The sequence below is a fragment of the Canis lupus genome, chromosome 7, assembly GCF_048164855.1.
Source record: "Canis lupus baileyi chromosome 7, mCanLup2.hap1, whole genome shotgun sequence".
Classification (NCBI taxonomy): domain Eukaryota; kingdom Metazoa; phylum Chordata; class Mammalia; order Carnivora; family Canidae; genus Canis; species Canis lupus.
Window position 1 is genome coordinate 14,746,120 of NC_132844.1, and position 14,939 is coordinate 14,761,058.

Sequence of the window (14,939 nt, forward strand, 5' to 3'; positions counted from 1 at the left end):
AGAAGCGCTCCTTTTCATCTTTTGTAGGAAGGTCACCCAGCCCAGAGCGAGCGCCACGCTCCTTCTGGAACTAAACACGTAGGCCCCGCCGTCTGTTGAGTCCTCCCCTTCACAACTCACACCTGGGTGGCCAAGGGTCGAGTGTGACCTCCCGACGGCGCCAGAACCTCTGCCCCTTCCCCCCGGGGAGGCAGCAGCAGATGGCGAGGGCGCCGCAGCGCTGGTGCCGCAGCTCCCCGCCGCGACGGGGCAGGAGCACTTCCACAGGGGCTGGTTAGTGCCAGGAACTCCCTCGGCCTCCTGCTGGGCGCTGCTGCCGCGGGAGGGGGCGGGCCCCGCGTTTCCCTCCCCTCCAGGCTCCCAGACCCCACACCTAAAGCGGCGAGGCTCCCACACCCCTGCCCCAGCCCAGAACCCGAACCCCCCGCCCCCCCGCCCCGTTCCCGGAGGGAGAGCGAAGCCGGGAGCCGCTGGAGGGCCACGCTCACACCTGACCCTGCGGCACCCACGCAGGCGGCCACCCCGCCAGCGGGTCCGGGGGTTCCTGGGGGTGGGGGGACAGCACCCGCCACCAGGAGCATCCCTGGCTCCAAGGAATGAGCCAATGGGAGCGCTCGGAGCAAAGGGAAGCCGCCAATCGCTGCCCTCTGGTCCCCGGCCCTCCAGCACCACGCAGCGGACAGCTCCTTCCGCTCCCCCACCCGCGGCCCTAAGCTAGAACCCCGCCGCCGCCCACCTGCTTCCCTCCGAGTCCAGACAGGAGGCGGACTTTCCCCAGGGAAGAACCTCGAGGGGTCGCAGCTCTCGCCGCGTGTTCCGCTCCCTGCCCCACTCCTGAGGGGAGACGTCCGCGCGCTCCCCTCCACCCCGGGCTTCTGCACAGCCGTGCATTTCAAAAATGAGTGAAAACAGATGAAAAACGTTCTTCCCGTGCGCTGAACGGCTATGAGGCCCTTGAACAGGTGGATGTCTGAGCTTAAGATGGAAAGACGACTTGATAAGGGGCGTGACGGACGGACGAAGTTCCTCTTTGGCAAAAGTGTGAAAGGCCTTTATTTACTGTAGCTGGGGCCAGTTTGTCCGGGGACAGAAGTGAACCAAGGGGAGAAGGAGTGCTAATGACTGTAAAAGGGGTAAAAGGGCGTCCGCCCTTATCTTCCTGGTTGATGTCCTCAAAATGAAACCGCAGAATTGTTAGGTTTATTTTAATATTGTGTGAGAGCTCACTATGCATCAAGCTTTATTCTAAATTGTTTACCTGCGTTAACTCATTCCATCCTCACAACCTGCCTATTGCTTATCTCAACTTGTTTTACAGATGAGGAAATTGGGGCAGTAAAGAGACTGGCCCAAGATACCAAGTAAGTGGTAGAGGCAAGCCTAGAACCCATGTCTGATTTATTTAGGTTAGGAAAACATTTTAATGTCCAAATTAGGGCCCAAACAATCTAGATACTTTTACTTCTAAAAGACATAAATGCTCTCACGTTTTTTTTTAAATCTCTTGATACAAGATATTTAGTTAAAATCTTAGAAACTTCCAGTGGAATGAGCATAACCTTCAAAGTAGCTATGGTCATCAGGATGAGAAGGATCAAGGTTTGGAGGGTGGGAATGGAGACAAAGGGATTGGAGACTAAAGGAAGTCTGATTCAACTGAGCCGTTTAAATAAGTAGTATTTATGTTACTGGTTGTACATCACTGATTGGACTTCGTCATTAAAATAAATAATCACATTAATTATATATGATAGTGTACACATCCATGGACAAATATACAGGTTATCTGAGGCAACCTATGGAGAATTACAAATGACTTGCTGTTAAGAAACTCTTAAGTCTGTATTCAACTTTCATTTTTTATATTGAAATTTGTTTTAATAACCTAGTCAGTATCAGTTTACAAAGGGGAAAAGAAAGCTGCGGGTTTGTTGTTTCATTAAATCTTTATCAATTTTAGGGCAGCCCGGGTGGCTCAGCAGTTTAGTGCCGCCTTCAGCCCAGGGTGTGATCCTGGAGACCTGGGATGGAGTCCCACGTCAGGCTCCCTGCATGGAGCCTGCTTCTCCCTCCACCTGTGTCTCTGCCTCTATGTCTCTCATAAATAAATAAAATCTTTAGAAATAAACAAATAAATCTTTATCAATTTTAAATGTATTTCCTTTGACCAAACTCGTTTTATTTCTTTAAACCACTAAGAAAAAAATAATAAACCACTAAGAATTATAGGACTTAGTAGGGAGTCAAGTAATGAAAGAAAGAAAAAAGACTTTTACAGCAGATAAAACTTTTCATGTTTTAAATCTGGGCAGCCTTTCTCACTCTCCCTGAGGATTTACACAATCTGATTTCCAAAAGTTTTCCAATATTTCTCCATGAGGGTGGATTTTGTTTCAAGCAGTAACTGCTTTGAAGGGCAGGACTGTGATACTAAGTAGGCAATGAGAAGCCCTGGGTGTCTAGAGCAAGCTGAACGGGCAGATGCTTGGGTTCACTTCCAGTTCTGAGTGTCAGGGAATCACTGAACCTAGTGGGCCAAGCCCATGGTCATCTTCTACAGAGAGGAAAGAATTGCAAAGAGCATAAGGATTTGGCATAAGGAAAAAAAAAAAGGATTTGGCATAAGGTAGACCCTCAATAAATGGTAGTATCATTGTCACTGTATACATGTGTTAATAATCCACATGTATTTTTTTTTCTTTTTTGGGCTTTCTTTTACAAAGCAAAACATTTTCTGGTCAGCTGATGCTAAAAACCTAAAATCCCTTCGTAAGTTAGAAAAAGTCTTTTTTTGCAGATCAGCCCCTATAGAAGTCAGATGTCCTCTTCCTCCCCCCACCCATGCCTCTTGCTAGGACGGGTTAGAAAAAGTCCCTGCCAGCCACCCAGTGACTGAGGCCATGTTTCCACCTGGGAGACAGCTGGATGGAGACCGCTGCAGTACTCAGGATTCAGAAAATAAAAGTCATTATTTAACTGAATTAATTCATCAGGATCACATCCATACCCTTTGGTGACCTACAAGAATCTTCCCACCAACCTCTGGGAAGAGCACTACAGACCTGGTCTTAGGGTACCTGCCCTTAGTTGAGGGAACAGCTAATCCTCCACTTCTATGTAACTTCAGTGAAATCCTCCCCTGCGTATGGGGTTGAGGGATGACATAGGAAGGGGAGAGGGTGCTTTCCAATTTTAGCCCACAGAAATATATTATTTATGATAGTCTTCCATTAGCTAGCATTAATTTTTTACACCCATAAACAAAGTCATTGTTTCTAACTTTGGCCTTCTCCTTATGGGCCTCCCAGTGTCCTTGAAGTGTATATTTTCTCTTCTGTAAAATGGGACACATACCAAAAGCACAAGATTATTGGAAAGAGTGCATGGAGAAAAGAAACCTACACAGACCGGTAGATCTGTACCTTCAATAATATCCATCCTCCCTTAGCATTTGTTGAATGAATAGTAAAGTATAGGAGTCATAAAAAGCACTGAGCAAGTTTCCCTTGTATGCTTCCCAAGAAAAATCCTGTCAAAAAGATACAGAACAAGAAATAGTGATTCCACAGTTCTATAATTCTTTTTCGATGAGGAAAATGCATTTTTTTTCTTGAAGGTCATTAGTTTTTTCTAAACACAAAACCTCCTAGCATAATTAACCACGGTTTCAGAAAACAATTGCTTTGCCTGCTATCCGGGAGCCTGTGAAGTGCACATATTGAAATGGTATATTTCCCTATTAAAACACTACTTAACATTTATTTTGTGAATAATCAAAGTCTTTGAGTGTCCTGATTCATTTTATTATGGAGTCTCCTCATCAATTGTTTTCAAATTAAGCTCTTTTTCTTTTTTTTGTTTTTGTTTTTGTTTTTGTTTTGAAGGATCTGCTGAAATCGCAGTGAAGAAACTGTCGCTTGTATCTTTATTTTTATTAAAGATTGCACAAACTGGAACCAAGACCAAAATACTGAATCCACTGTACATCATTCATTATAAGACAACATATATCACATTTGTACTCTACCAAGTAAGACATGTTTTTTTAAAATTATATATTGCGTGCTTTTAGATTCATGCTTTAGGTATTTTACATTTGCCATTACTCTCTTATAAATAGTTGCAACTTGACCAACGTGTACACCTGCTACCCCTATGTAGTCAATGCGAGAAGGCGTAGTAGTCTTTGACACGAGAACCGATGCAATGGAAACAAATGTATGGACGTCACGTCTACCGAACTGTGACTACTGTTTTGCCTATTGAGTGAATCGCTAATGTAAAACACACACACACACACACACACACACACACACAACATCGTTTCAAAAGGCACAATTCCCTCCACAGAAAAGAACAATTTAAAAAAATACACGGCAGTTAAAACCGGCGCCCTCAAGGGCGCTGCGAAGTTCACGTTAATGCGATCCTAAACCTTGAGAGCGGACCTCCTGGGCGTTTGGGGGGGGGGGCACCCGCCAGTCCGAGAAACCCCGCGCAGGAGGCCAGGCTTCTCGGAGGCGCTTCCAAACCTTTGCTGGGAGTTTGCGCGTCGGACCAGGGACCTCTCTCGGTTCCCAATCTGGAGCCCGGCCAAAACAAAAAAACAAAAAAACAAAAAACAAAACAAAACCAAAGAAAGGGGGGGGGGGTGTCAACCGGATCCTTCACATCTGCAGGAGCTCCTCTTCCCCCAGAACAGAGCTACCCCCTCCCCTTGTCCTCTGTCCCTGCGCTCCAAACCCACCCCGTCCCCAGCAGGCGCGTTACGCGTGGCGCTGGCCGCCGCCCCCAGCCTCGGGGTCGCTCTGGTCGTCCGTGAAGCAGACGTCCACGTCGCTGTCGTTGTCGCTCTTGGGCTCCCCGGGCTCCGGGAGGTAGTCGGGCCCCGCGCCCGGGCCGTCGGCCGCCTTGGCGAGCAGGTTCTGTCCGGGGTGGCGGGACTTGACGTGCCGCTCCAGGTCCCGGCGGCGCACCAGCACCTTGCCGCAGAACTCGCAGCGGTAGGGCGTGTTGCCCTCGGCGTGCAGCCGGATGTGCTTGTTCAGGTTGCTGGGGTCGCCGAAGGGCCGCAGGCACACTTTGCACTTGAGCGGCTTGTAGCCGGTGTGCGTCCGCATGTGAATCTTGAGCCCGTACTTGCGCGAGTACAACTTGCCGCAGTAGAGGCACAGGTGGCCGGTCTTGGGCTTGCCCGCACCGCCTCCCGCGCCGCCGCCGCCCCCCGCGCCGCCCGCAGCCACGACGGCCGGCGCCAGCGCCCCCGGGTCCAGGCGGCCGCGGCTCTTCCCCGCCGCCAGCCCCGACAGCTGCTGCGCGTGCATGGCGAGCTCCCGGTCGATGCCGGCCAGGGAGCCCAGCTCCGCGGGGCTTAGAGCGGCCGCCGCCGCCGCCGCCGCCGCCGCCGCCGCCGCGGCAGGTGCGCTGAAGTACGAGATGGAGTCCGGGTACTTGAGCAGCCCGCCGAAGTGCAGCTTGAGCGGGTAATACGCGGCGGCGGCCGGCGAGCCGTACAGAAGCTCCCCGTTGTAGACGGTGAAGGCCGGCATGACGGCGGGCAGGGGGCCGCACTCGCCAGCCGGGTAGGCCTTGAGGCCGCCCGCGTCGAGGCCGGGCAGCGCGGCGGCGGGGGCCAGCGGGGCGAAACGCGCTCCGGGCAGCGCGGCGGCGGCGGGCTGGGCGCGCTCCACCTGCGTGAAGGCCGACGCCTCGTCCGGGGGCCCGGGGAGCAGAGGGAAGCCGCGCAGGGCCCCCGCGCAGGGCAGGCCGGGCGGCGGCGGCGGCGGCGGCGGCGGCGGCGGGTCCCCCGCGAGCAGGCACTTGGGGTGGTGATGGTGGTGGTGCGCGTGGTGGTGATGGTGGTGGCCCGCGCCGCCCGCCGCCGGGCTGTCCCCGCTGCCCGGCCGCCCGCCCGCCCGCCCGCCGCCCAGCAGCCTGCCCGCGGCCAGGCCGGGCCCGGGTTTGCCGCCGCCCTCCTCCCGGCAGGGGTCGCCGTGTGCGGCCGCGGCCGCCCGGGCCGAGCCGGCGGGCTTGAAAGCGGAGCGCGCCCCGGGGTGGAAGGCCAGGCCGCCGCCCGCGGGGGAGCCGCCCACGACGCCGACCAGGTGGCCGTGTCCCCGGGCGGCCCCGCTCACGTCCGCGGCGCGGTCCGGCTGCTCCCTGGCCTTCCGCGACGGCCCCCACTTGGCGGGCGGCGGCGAGGCGGCGGGGGGCGCCGCGGGGGCCTCGCGCTTGATGCCCTCCCGCGCCCCGCAGGCCTGGAGGGGCGGCGGGGCGTGCGGGGGGGGCCGCAGCGTGCCCGCGGGCGCGGCCGCGGCGAAGTCGGGCGCCGGGGGTCTCGGAGAGAAGGGAAGGCCATCGGCGGCGCCCTGGCGAGCCGCGTGCTCGGGGTGCAGGTAGGCTCGGCCCCCGCCGCCGCTGCTGAGCCCGCAGTGGAAGCGCAGGTGGGCCTTAAGGCTGTTGGGGTATCTAAACGTCCTCCAGCAGTACCAGCAAATGTAGCGCTCCTCCCCTGGGCGAGAAAGAGGGGGAAAGCGACCTCGTGAGAGGCGAGCCAGCCGGAGGGGAAAGAAAGCGCACCCGAGGCCCAGCCTAGGTTTGGACCAGCGGGAGGAGGGGGCACAGGGGTATTCTCGGGGCCAGCGAGTGAGTGAGTTAGGTGGGTGGCGCCCCTGGGGCAAGGAGCCCGAGGAGCTCCCAGTGGTCGACTCTGTCACCACCTCCATCCTCTGGGATCACTCAGGGGCCAAAGGGGTGACCGGTGCCTTTCCAACGAAGACTTCCTCCGGGCCATCCGAGCAAACCTTCGTTGGGAGGGCAGCGCTCAGGCAGACTGGCCCGGGAAGAGACCAGACCAGAGAGCAGCTGTTGCTTTAAATCAAGTGTTGAAGCTGTGCTGTGCCCGGGCCCATCTGTTGGCGTTTGCAGAATAGGTGGCGTATGTCAAGGAGTTTGGATAAACTGAACAAAGACCAATCTAATGGTCGTGAGCGCCTCATTACCAGACGAGACAATATCTTGTATGTATGGGCCATATGTAATCATTCCTTTTCATAGAACAATGCCTTTTATGTCCACTACCCACCCTTCCCACCCCCTCCCAGCCTTAAACATTTTGCCTGAGGTTTTCCTGGAGCGTGACCAACTGAAGGACCACATAGGGACTATGATCTGCTATTCTTCAACATTATTTGTATCTTTATTTCCTCTTTAACCCCATTTAATTTGATGAGAGAAAAGAAAAAGCCCTATGTCCTGATATTCTAAAAACTGAAGGATGATGTTGCATTATCTTGTCAGTTGTTCCACCTGGAGTAATTAATTAACTCCTAGATAGCTGCATGAATCAGACTTAATAATTAAATCCTTGGAAAAGATAGTTTATTTTTTTATGAAATGAATGGATATATAGAGAGAATATATATATATATAAGGTATAGGTAGTCAGCTTTTAATAAGTGTACAATTCTCTACCAAGAACTGTATCAAGTCTGTTCTCATGTTTACTATTATTAACATTAGTTTGTTTGTTTGTTTTTAATTTTGCCAGGATCTGGGAATACAATCAAGAGACACATGTATGAAACAGATTTTGATCACATGGTGGAGGTTAATTTTTTCTTAATAAGGTCTTGTTACATCTGGACACAGAACAGCAGATCTTGCAGTTGGGTTTCTTTTTTAATGTTGTGGCTGATTGGCAATACTGAAGGATGTCTGTGAGAAAGAAGTTAGTTGAGCCACAAGGAAGTACCCGAAATATGTCTGTCTCATTAAATTTAGTGGAAAAGTTAAATTCCCTGTCCCCTTGCACACAAGCATCTCAAACTTCTAAAGCATCACTACAAAAACAACCAAAAGAAATTCCAGATCTTCCTCCCTCTTCCTGTGTTTTACTTTTGGCTCTCCATAAAGCAAGTAGTGCCCCTAGATAACTAAGATGGAAGTTCAAGTAAAGCCCGGCTGCAGGAGAGCCTCCCCCCCCCCCCCCCCCCCCCCCCCGACTCGTTTCAGCTGTTTATGCCAGCTGAAGCCAAGGTAGAACAGAAAGCAAAAGGGGAGAAAGAGGATCTACCTCTGAGAACCTACCCTAATTGTATATGGAAGACTTAGATAAAATCATTCCAATATTTCTATTACCTTGTATTGAATAGCTTCGAAAATAAATCTTGAAGGAAAAAAACAAAAGACTTCCTGGGTTCTCTTGATCGGTATGCTGATTTAATATCTTAAATATAACCTCCCTTCTCAGAACCTTCCTCTCATTACCCCTTTTTAAAGAAGGAGTTTTCAGAGGGCTGCTGCCCCAGAATGACTCTACGATTGCAAAGCCAAGTACGCTTTATCCCTAAAACAAAGGGTCCGTACTCTCCTTAAACTTACCACGGAATTTAAACCCACTGGAGTTAGTCAGTATTGAAAGAATAGCAGCCATCCCTACTTACTTCTTTCTCAAGAGTTAAACAAATGCATTCTCTGTTCCCGTATGTCCCTTTTTTCAGTTTATCCTGACCAACTGACATATTCTTTGGACTCTGATTACCAGCCTATGCCAAAAGTATCAAACACACTTCATAAAGTGACTTTGGGTCCTCTCCTAAGTGTGACCCTGAGATTGCCAAGATTTCAAGCATATCAAAGGTGGGGGAGTCAGGGTTCAAAATAGCCCACACATTCCCAAAAGGAAAATGGTGTCTATTCTGACATCTGTTTATAAGCTCAATTGGCTGAAATGAAAACACAAGAGCCACCACTCAAACAAGTTGCTTTTGTACTACTTGAGAGTGCCTAAGGACGGGTGTTCTGTGAAGAAATGTATGGCCCCTAAAGGTCAGCAGCTGTTAGAATAGTCCTGTAGTGGCAGACTTGAGAGTTCTCCACCACGGGGCTTTTATCATGTTTCTCTTTTACCGGAAAAGGTTGACAAGAGAATTTAATATAGTGTGATACAAGGAACAAACTACTTTAGGATAATGTTCTATGGATACCATACACACAAATCTACCCATGAGACAGTGATACTTTGAAGTGATTCATAGTTCTGAATAAGCCTCATTCTGTCTTATTCATTAAGTGTTTCTTAATTCTCACTTTTGTATTAATTTCCTTAACCCAATTTCTAAAGGGATGAGAGTTAACCAGGCAATTCAGGAGGAGAGCATGTTAAGATATTTCACAGCATTCATTGTGTTGACTTTAAATATAACTGTGTCTTTAGGAGAAATTGCAAACTAAAACAATTGTCAAGGAAAGAAAGGAAGTCAGAGAAGCTTTGTGAATTAAAAGGGAGGTCTCAAGATCTTAACTATTTTACACCTCCCAGCTTTCTTTCACAGAAAGTAGTCTTCAGTGTTCTAGGGAAGGTTTGAAAATGTTCTTCTCTTTAGTTACTGCCCCTTAATTTGCATAAATCCACTCTTGGCTTTGGAAGGGATCAAATAAATCTGAGAAGAAACTGGGATACATCCCAGATTCAATTTAAGTAGGGAGGGGAAATGAATTAAATACCATTTAAATGGAAGGGCCTCGGTACCTGCCAACTGACCAGCTGTAAGTACCGTAATGTTTCTAAAATGCTGTAGAAATCCTTAACTCTCCTTCAAACCAGTGAAGAGATGCCCCTCCACCTTCTAAAAGCATTTCAGGTTTGAGTTCTGCGTTTTGGAATTCATGATGTGATTAATAATAATATGTAAGGCTTCTTCCTTGATTCTTTTTTTCTTTCATTGATTCTTAACTGAGTAAATAATTGTCTCTGGGTATGCAATAGGAAAAGATGACCCCCATGAAGTTCATAAAGAATATCTTTAGGGGCACCTGGGTGGTTCAGTAAGTTAAGCCACAGACTCTTGGTTGTGGCCCAGGTCAAGATCTCAGGGTCAGGAGGTGAAGCTCTATGTCAGGCTCCACAGTCAGCAGGGAATTTGCTTGAGATTCTCTCTCTCTCCCTCTGCCCTTCCCCTCCCTCAATAAATACATCTTTTTTAAAGATAGAATGTTCTTTTCTCTGCCATCACAAGGCAGATTATTGTCGCTGTTATCATTTACAGTACATTTTAAGGAGGTAGTGGTGACACCGCCTCTCCGCCTACACAGACAGGGAGGGTGAATTCAGTTTTACATGGCTCAAGAGAAAGGCCCTGGGGTCGCCTCCAAAGACAGGAGAAGGGCTGGACTCTCACCCACCCCCCGCTGGCCTGGGGCGCTCTTGGACGCGGTACCTTTTTCGTCGTGCGTGGGAGTCGCAATCGTAGGGATGTCGAACCATTGAGCTAAGGAGTTGGAATACCACACGGTCAGCTCCTCCCCTGGCTGGACGTCTCGCAGTGCTCGGTAGAAGATCTGGGACACAAGGAACAGGACAGCTTGTTGTCATTTCCTGGGTAATCGGTCTAAAAACGACTAAGAGCAACGGTTTGATCCTCGTTCTGACGCTGTGTGACCCTGGAAAATCTATTGGACCTCTCTGAACCTCATTTCCCTCATTCTTCAAACGGGGAAAATAATAGTATCTACCTTACAGGGCCGTCGGGACGTGTAAAGGAGACCTCCAGCTAAAGCGCTTTGCTCTTAATTTTGGTGGCCACCTCAGTAACGGTTAGGTAGGTAGAATTGGCAGTGGGGGGACGCCCACAGTACCTGTCCTCCGGGTAAGTCTGCAATAGCTTCCAGAGTCTGTTCCTGGGGGTTCCTGGCTGCCCGGATTAACCCTATCCATTCGAGAGGAGAGCCCCCCGACTCGTCCACCAGCTCCCCTCTCACCATGCGCACCTGCAACACAAGCAGTGGTCGTTCTTCCCCGCGCCTCGGCCAGGCCCACGACCCAGAGGGAAAGTTCATCCAACACCCCCGCCCTACTAGGAAAATGGTTGTGTTCACTTTGGCCAGACTGCTGTGGGCTGCTGGGAGGAAGGTAATGCCTAGGACCCTTGCTTGGGGGGTGGGGGGGAGAGGCTGGCCAGCCTAACAGTTCCCCCTCTCGCCCCACCTGGGCACCATCGAGGGCGGGCGAGAGCATCTCCCCTGAGCGACTTGGGGTGGGGGGCGTCTGGCACCTAGACGTTCCCACCCCCGGCCCAGTTCTCGATCCTGCGGTTCTGAGAGCAGCGGGGACACCAGGGGAGAGACGTTTCGAAGTCGGCACCGAAACCCAGAGTTTCCTCCCACGTCCCGGTCGCGCCCCGCGTGCCCGCTGCACGGCCCCGAGGTGCGGAGGTGCCGGCGAGCCCGGCAGCGAAAGTGTGTGAACAAAGCGGCCGCGGGACCGCCGGCCGTTTAAAAGCAATTAAAGCGCGTTTAAAGAAGAAAAGCCTTAGACCGATTGTGTGAGGAGCCAGATGCGGGTCCCGCTGGCTGCGCGCCGGAGGAATTTCTTTCGAGAAAGCTCTCGGCAGCGAGCCGGCAAAGCGAAGATGCTCCCCGCCCCCGCTCCCTGCACCGGGACCCCTGCCTCCGTTTCCTGGGCCCGGTTGGCCGACCCTCGCCTGCCGGGACGCCTCCGGGCGGGCGGGGGCCTTGGAAAGCCCGCTGCGGGCTGGGGTCCGTTCGCCGCTGCGGGAGCCAGAGCTGCCGGGGCGACCCGCCGCCTCCCGGCTGCGACCCCGGACTCTCGGAGCCCGGCTGCAGGGGCGCGGACCCGGTGCCCCGCGCGGGTGGGCGCTGCTCGCCCTGGGAGCCCCAGTCGGAGCCGCCCCCTGGCTCACCCTCTCTCCATTTACCGCAACTGCCCAGCAGACATCCGCGGGGGCTGGGGGCGAACCCGGGGAGGGGGGTGGCTAGGAACTGAGAGTTTCCCAAGGATCATTTTTCCCCCCCGCAACACACGAGATTAAGTGATTGAAAGGTCGATGGGAGCCTTAAATTAGCGCGTTGAAGGGAAGGGGGTAAGAAAAGTCTTCAACGCCCTGCGCGTTGTGTAACAGAGAAAAGGCGCGTCTGCAGAGAGGCCGGGGCCGCCCCGCCTCTGGAACGAGACCCCAGAGCTCCAGGGAAACCGCGGGCTCCGAGGGTCCCGGCGCGTAAGGAGTCCCATGCACCCCCACCCCCACCCCGGGAGCTGTCCCCGTCAGCCACGTCCTTTCCCCTCAGTTCGGCCCACGTCCAGCTCGCTCGCTCTCGCTTAATGCGACTTGCAGGGAATGACCGGAGTCCCCCAGGCCACCTGGCCGAGCTGGCAGGTGACGACTCCATCACCCCTTTCCTCCACTTGCCCCATCTACCCCCTGCCGGGGCCAGGGCAAAGGGAGGCGGAAGGCTGGGGGCGGAGGTCGGAATGGCTAATACCTTTTTCTTGGGCCCGGGTTCCCTGCGGTCTGACAGGTACTTGCCCAGCTTGAAGGTTCCGGGCACGGGCCCGAGGCGCAGGCCCGCCGGGATGCAGCAGTCGGCACTCACGCTGGTGGCCGGAGCGCGGGCCGCTCCGTGCATCGCTGCCGCCGCCGCCAGGCAGGCGCTGGGGCGCGCCGGGTCCTCCGCAGGGCGCGAGGGACGAGAGCCCGAGCGGCGCGCGAGCCCGGGAGCCGCACCCCGACGTGCGTCCTCCGCCCGCGGAGTGACGCGGCCGGGCATGCACTGCGCCTTTTCAATCGGGGCGGGCGCCTTTTGGCACCGCGAGCGCAAGGGCGCGGAGTTTGGTGAGAGAGTTGCTCTGCGGAGCAGCTGCAGAGTCCCACCCGAGAGGGTCACATGGAGTGGTTCCCTCAGCCCTCTGCATAATCGAGGCCTCTGAATGGCTGGCGCACAATGGTCCAGGCGACCTTCCCATTCCTAAAAATCCAATTTGTCAAGGGCGAAGAAAAGGCGCTGGTGAATCAAAGGTCCGGCGGGACCATTAATCCTCAGCATGGGGTATTGTCCTCGAGACAGTTACGATATTTTAAGTGACAAATCCACTGTATAATTTCTCCATAAATTTTACTTCCTTTTATTGTTCGCCGACAAACCAGTTTTGGGAAATAAGTGACTACTTTAAGTCTACTTGGCTGATTCCTTTGAGCCTTGGTCTACTTCAAAGATTTTTAATTCTCTCCCCTTGGCTTTATTGTAAAGGAGATTAAACAAAGAGATGGGGACTGTTTGGAGGACTTGTTAACTTCTATTGATTTCTGGCGTGTGCCATACAGAAATTAGGCAGGTACTTGATGGGAAAACACCAGAAAATACCTACACTTTTTAAATAACGGCCATATTACCATTTCAGGGGATTGGGTCCAGGCCAGTCGTCTATTCAGAACCGCCTTTTCGTTCCTTCTGTCCGGTTTCGCCCCAAAATATGAAGCGTCCGGACCAGTTTTAGTAGACGTGGACTCGGTGGTGTACCCCAGGCCGGCACTTTCTCTGGGAATGGGAAGCGGTCTCAGGGCTGCGACTTTGCAGGGGCACCTGCGCCCTGTCCTCACCAGAGGTTGAAGAGGGGTGCTGCCCACTGGGTCTTTTTTTTTTTTTTTTTTTTTAATCAGGTGTCCAGCCCTGATTTCCTTTTAGGTTTTGAATCGAGAGGAAATCCTTGGGGCTAACTTTTTCAAAAGGTACTCACTATCAAAGGTTACGAAAAAGAGGGTGGGGTGGGCATTGGCAACCCCTACTTTTAGCCGAGTTCCTGAACTGCGACAAGGTGCGTACTTGGGGAGTTGAAACCAGAGGACCGGAGTGCTCCTCGTTTTAAGGAAGCCTCGGGTTTGTGCAGAGACATTTCTTTCCATAAGGTAACTAAGTCATTGAGTCCCTCATATCTGTGACAGCTCCGCGCGTACCTGCCCCGCGATGCGCAGCCTGGGCGCCGCTCCCCAAATCCTACGCACCAGGATGCGGTATCCCCTCCCCCAAGGGGCCAGAGAGGCTGTGGGTTTCCGGCCTGTGTGGGAGGCCCAAGCACCGTACCCCTGGGCGGAGGACTGCCAGCAGCCACTACACGGAATTGTCCGCGGAAGGCCTGGTTCTTGGGGCCGAATGTGATTAACGACAGCGGCGGGACGCAAGGTGGCGACACCTGTAACTCAGCTGTGGTTGGTCCGACAAGGCCCTCAAGGAAGCTCCGTGGCACCCCTCGGTGGAGACCTGCTTTGGGGCCTTACTGGACACTGTCAGGAGACTCAGGGCCATTCAGTCTCTGCTCTGGTCATTCAAACCTCGGGGATATGTCAGTGAGTTGCTGCAGAGCCTCATCCTCCGAATCCGTAAAATGGGAATGATGTAAATTTAGCTTCCGCTCCGCGGTTCACTCGGGTTGGTTGCGAAGGTCTATAGCAATGATCTGTGCGGACAGTGGATGGCGCTCCAAAACACGAGGGGTGAGGAATGGGGGAGTCCGGGTCAGGTCAAGGGGCTCGGGTCTAAGCATCTCCAGTCAAATGGCGCGGTGACGCATGGATGGCGGGTCTCAGTGCTCGCTCAAGGCCTGTATAGACGCGGCCGCTGAGGCGCGGAAGGGACACTTGGCGGGCCCGGGCTGCCCCCCGCTGCGGCCCCTCTGACCCTGCAGTCACACCGTGCCCAGGGCCACTTTCTGAGGGAGCTGCCTCTGATTTTTTCCTCCTAATCCTCCAATTGCACCTCTTCGGGCTGCGAAGGCTGCTGGCGACGGAGAGGAGGGAGCCTTTGATCCGGCGGCCCATGAATGGCAAAAGCCGGGGGAGGGGGGCAGGAGAGGAAGCCGCTCCGAAGAGTCGAGGGCAATAAATTTAAGCCATGAACATGTCCCTCTAACCTCTGGCCTGGCGACTCCAGGATGACACCCAGTTTAAATTACCAGCACTGCGAGCGGGAAGGGGCGAGCGCGGGGCCTGGGTTCGGGGCTCCTCCCCGGCCCTCCTTAATGAGTGAAAAAGCGTGAACGACACGCGAACAATTTTATCAATAGGACCATGTAAAGGCCGACTGTGAGGAAAGTTATTTATTAATATAGCCAATTGTGGCTGGTTCCCAGCCCCTCGAGAAGAAAG

The 14,939-nt window shown here is 53.2% G+C and overlaps 1 protein-coding gene across 1 annotated transcript; it reads right to left on the reverse strand.

Annotated features, from left to right (window-relative positions):
* Positions 1 to 4,766: 4,766 nt before the first annotated feature.
* PRDM13 (PR/SET domain 13) lies at positions 4,767 to 12,426 on the reverse strand. The gene is made up of 4 exons (XM_072831613.1): positions 12,283 to 12,426; positions 10,639 to 10,770; positions 10,221 to 10,341; positions 4,767 to 6,511 (listed from the first exon to the last, which is right to left on the reverse strand). Exons 1-4 carry the CDS (start codon positions 12,424 to 12,426, stop codon positions 4,767 to 4,769), a joined length of 2,142 nt encoding a protein of 713 aa, XP_072687714.1.
* Positions 12,427 to 14,939: the final 2,513 nt, after the last annotated feature.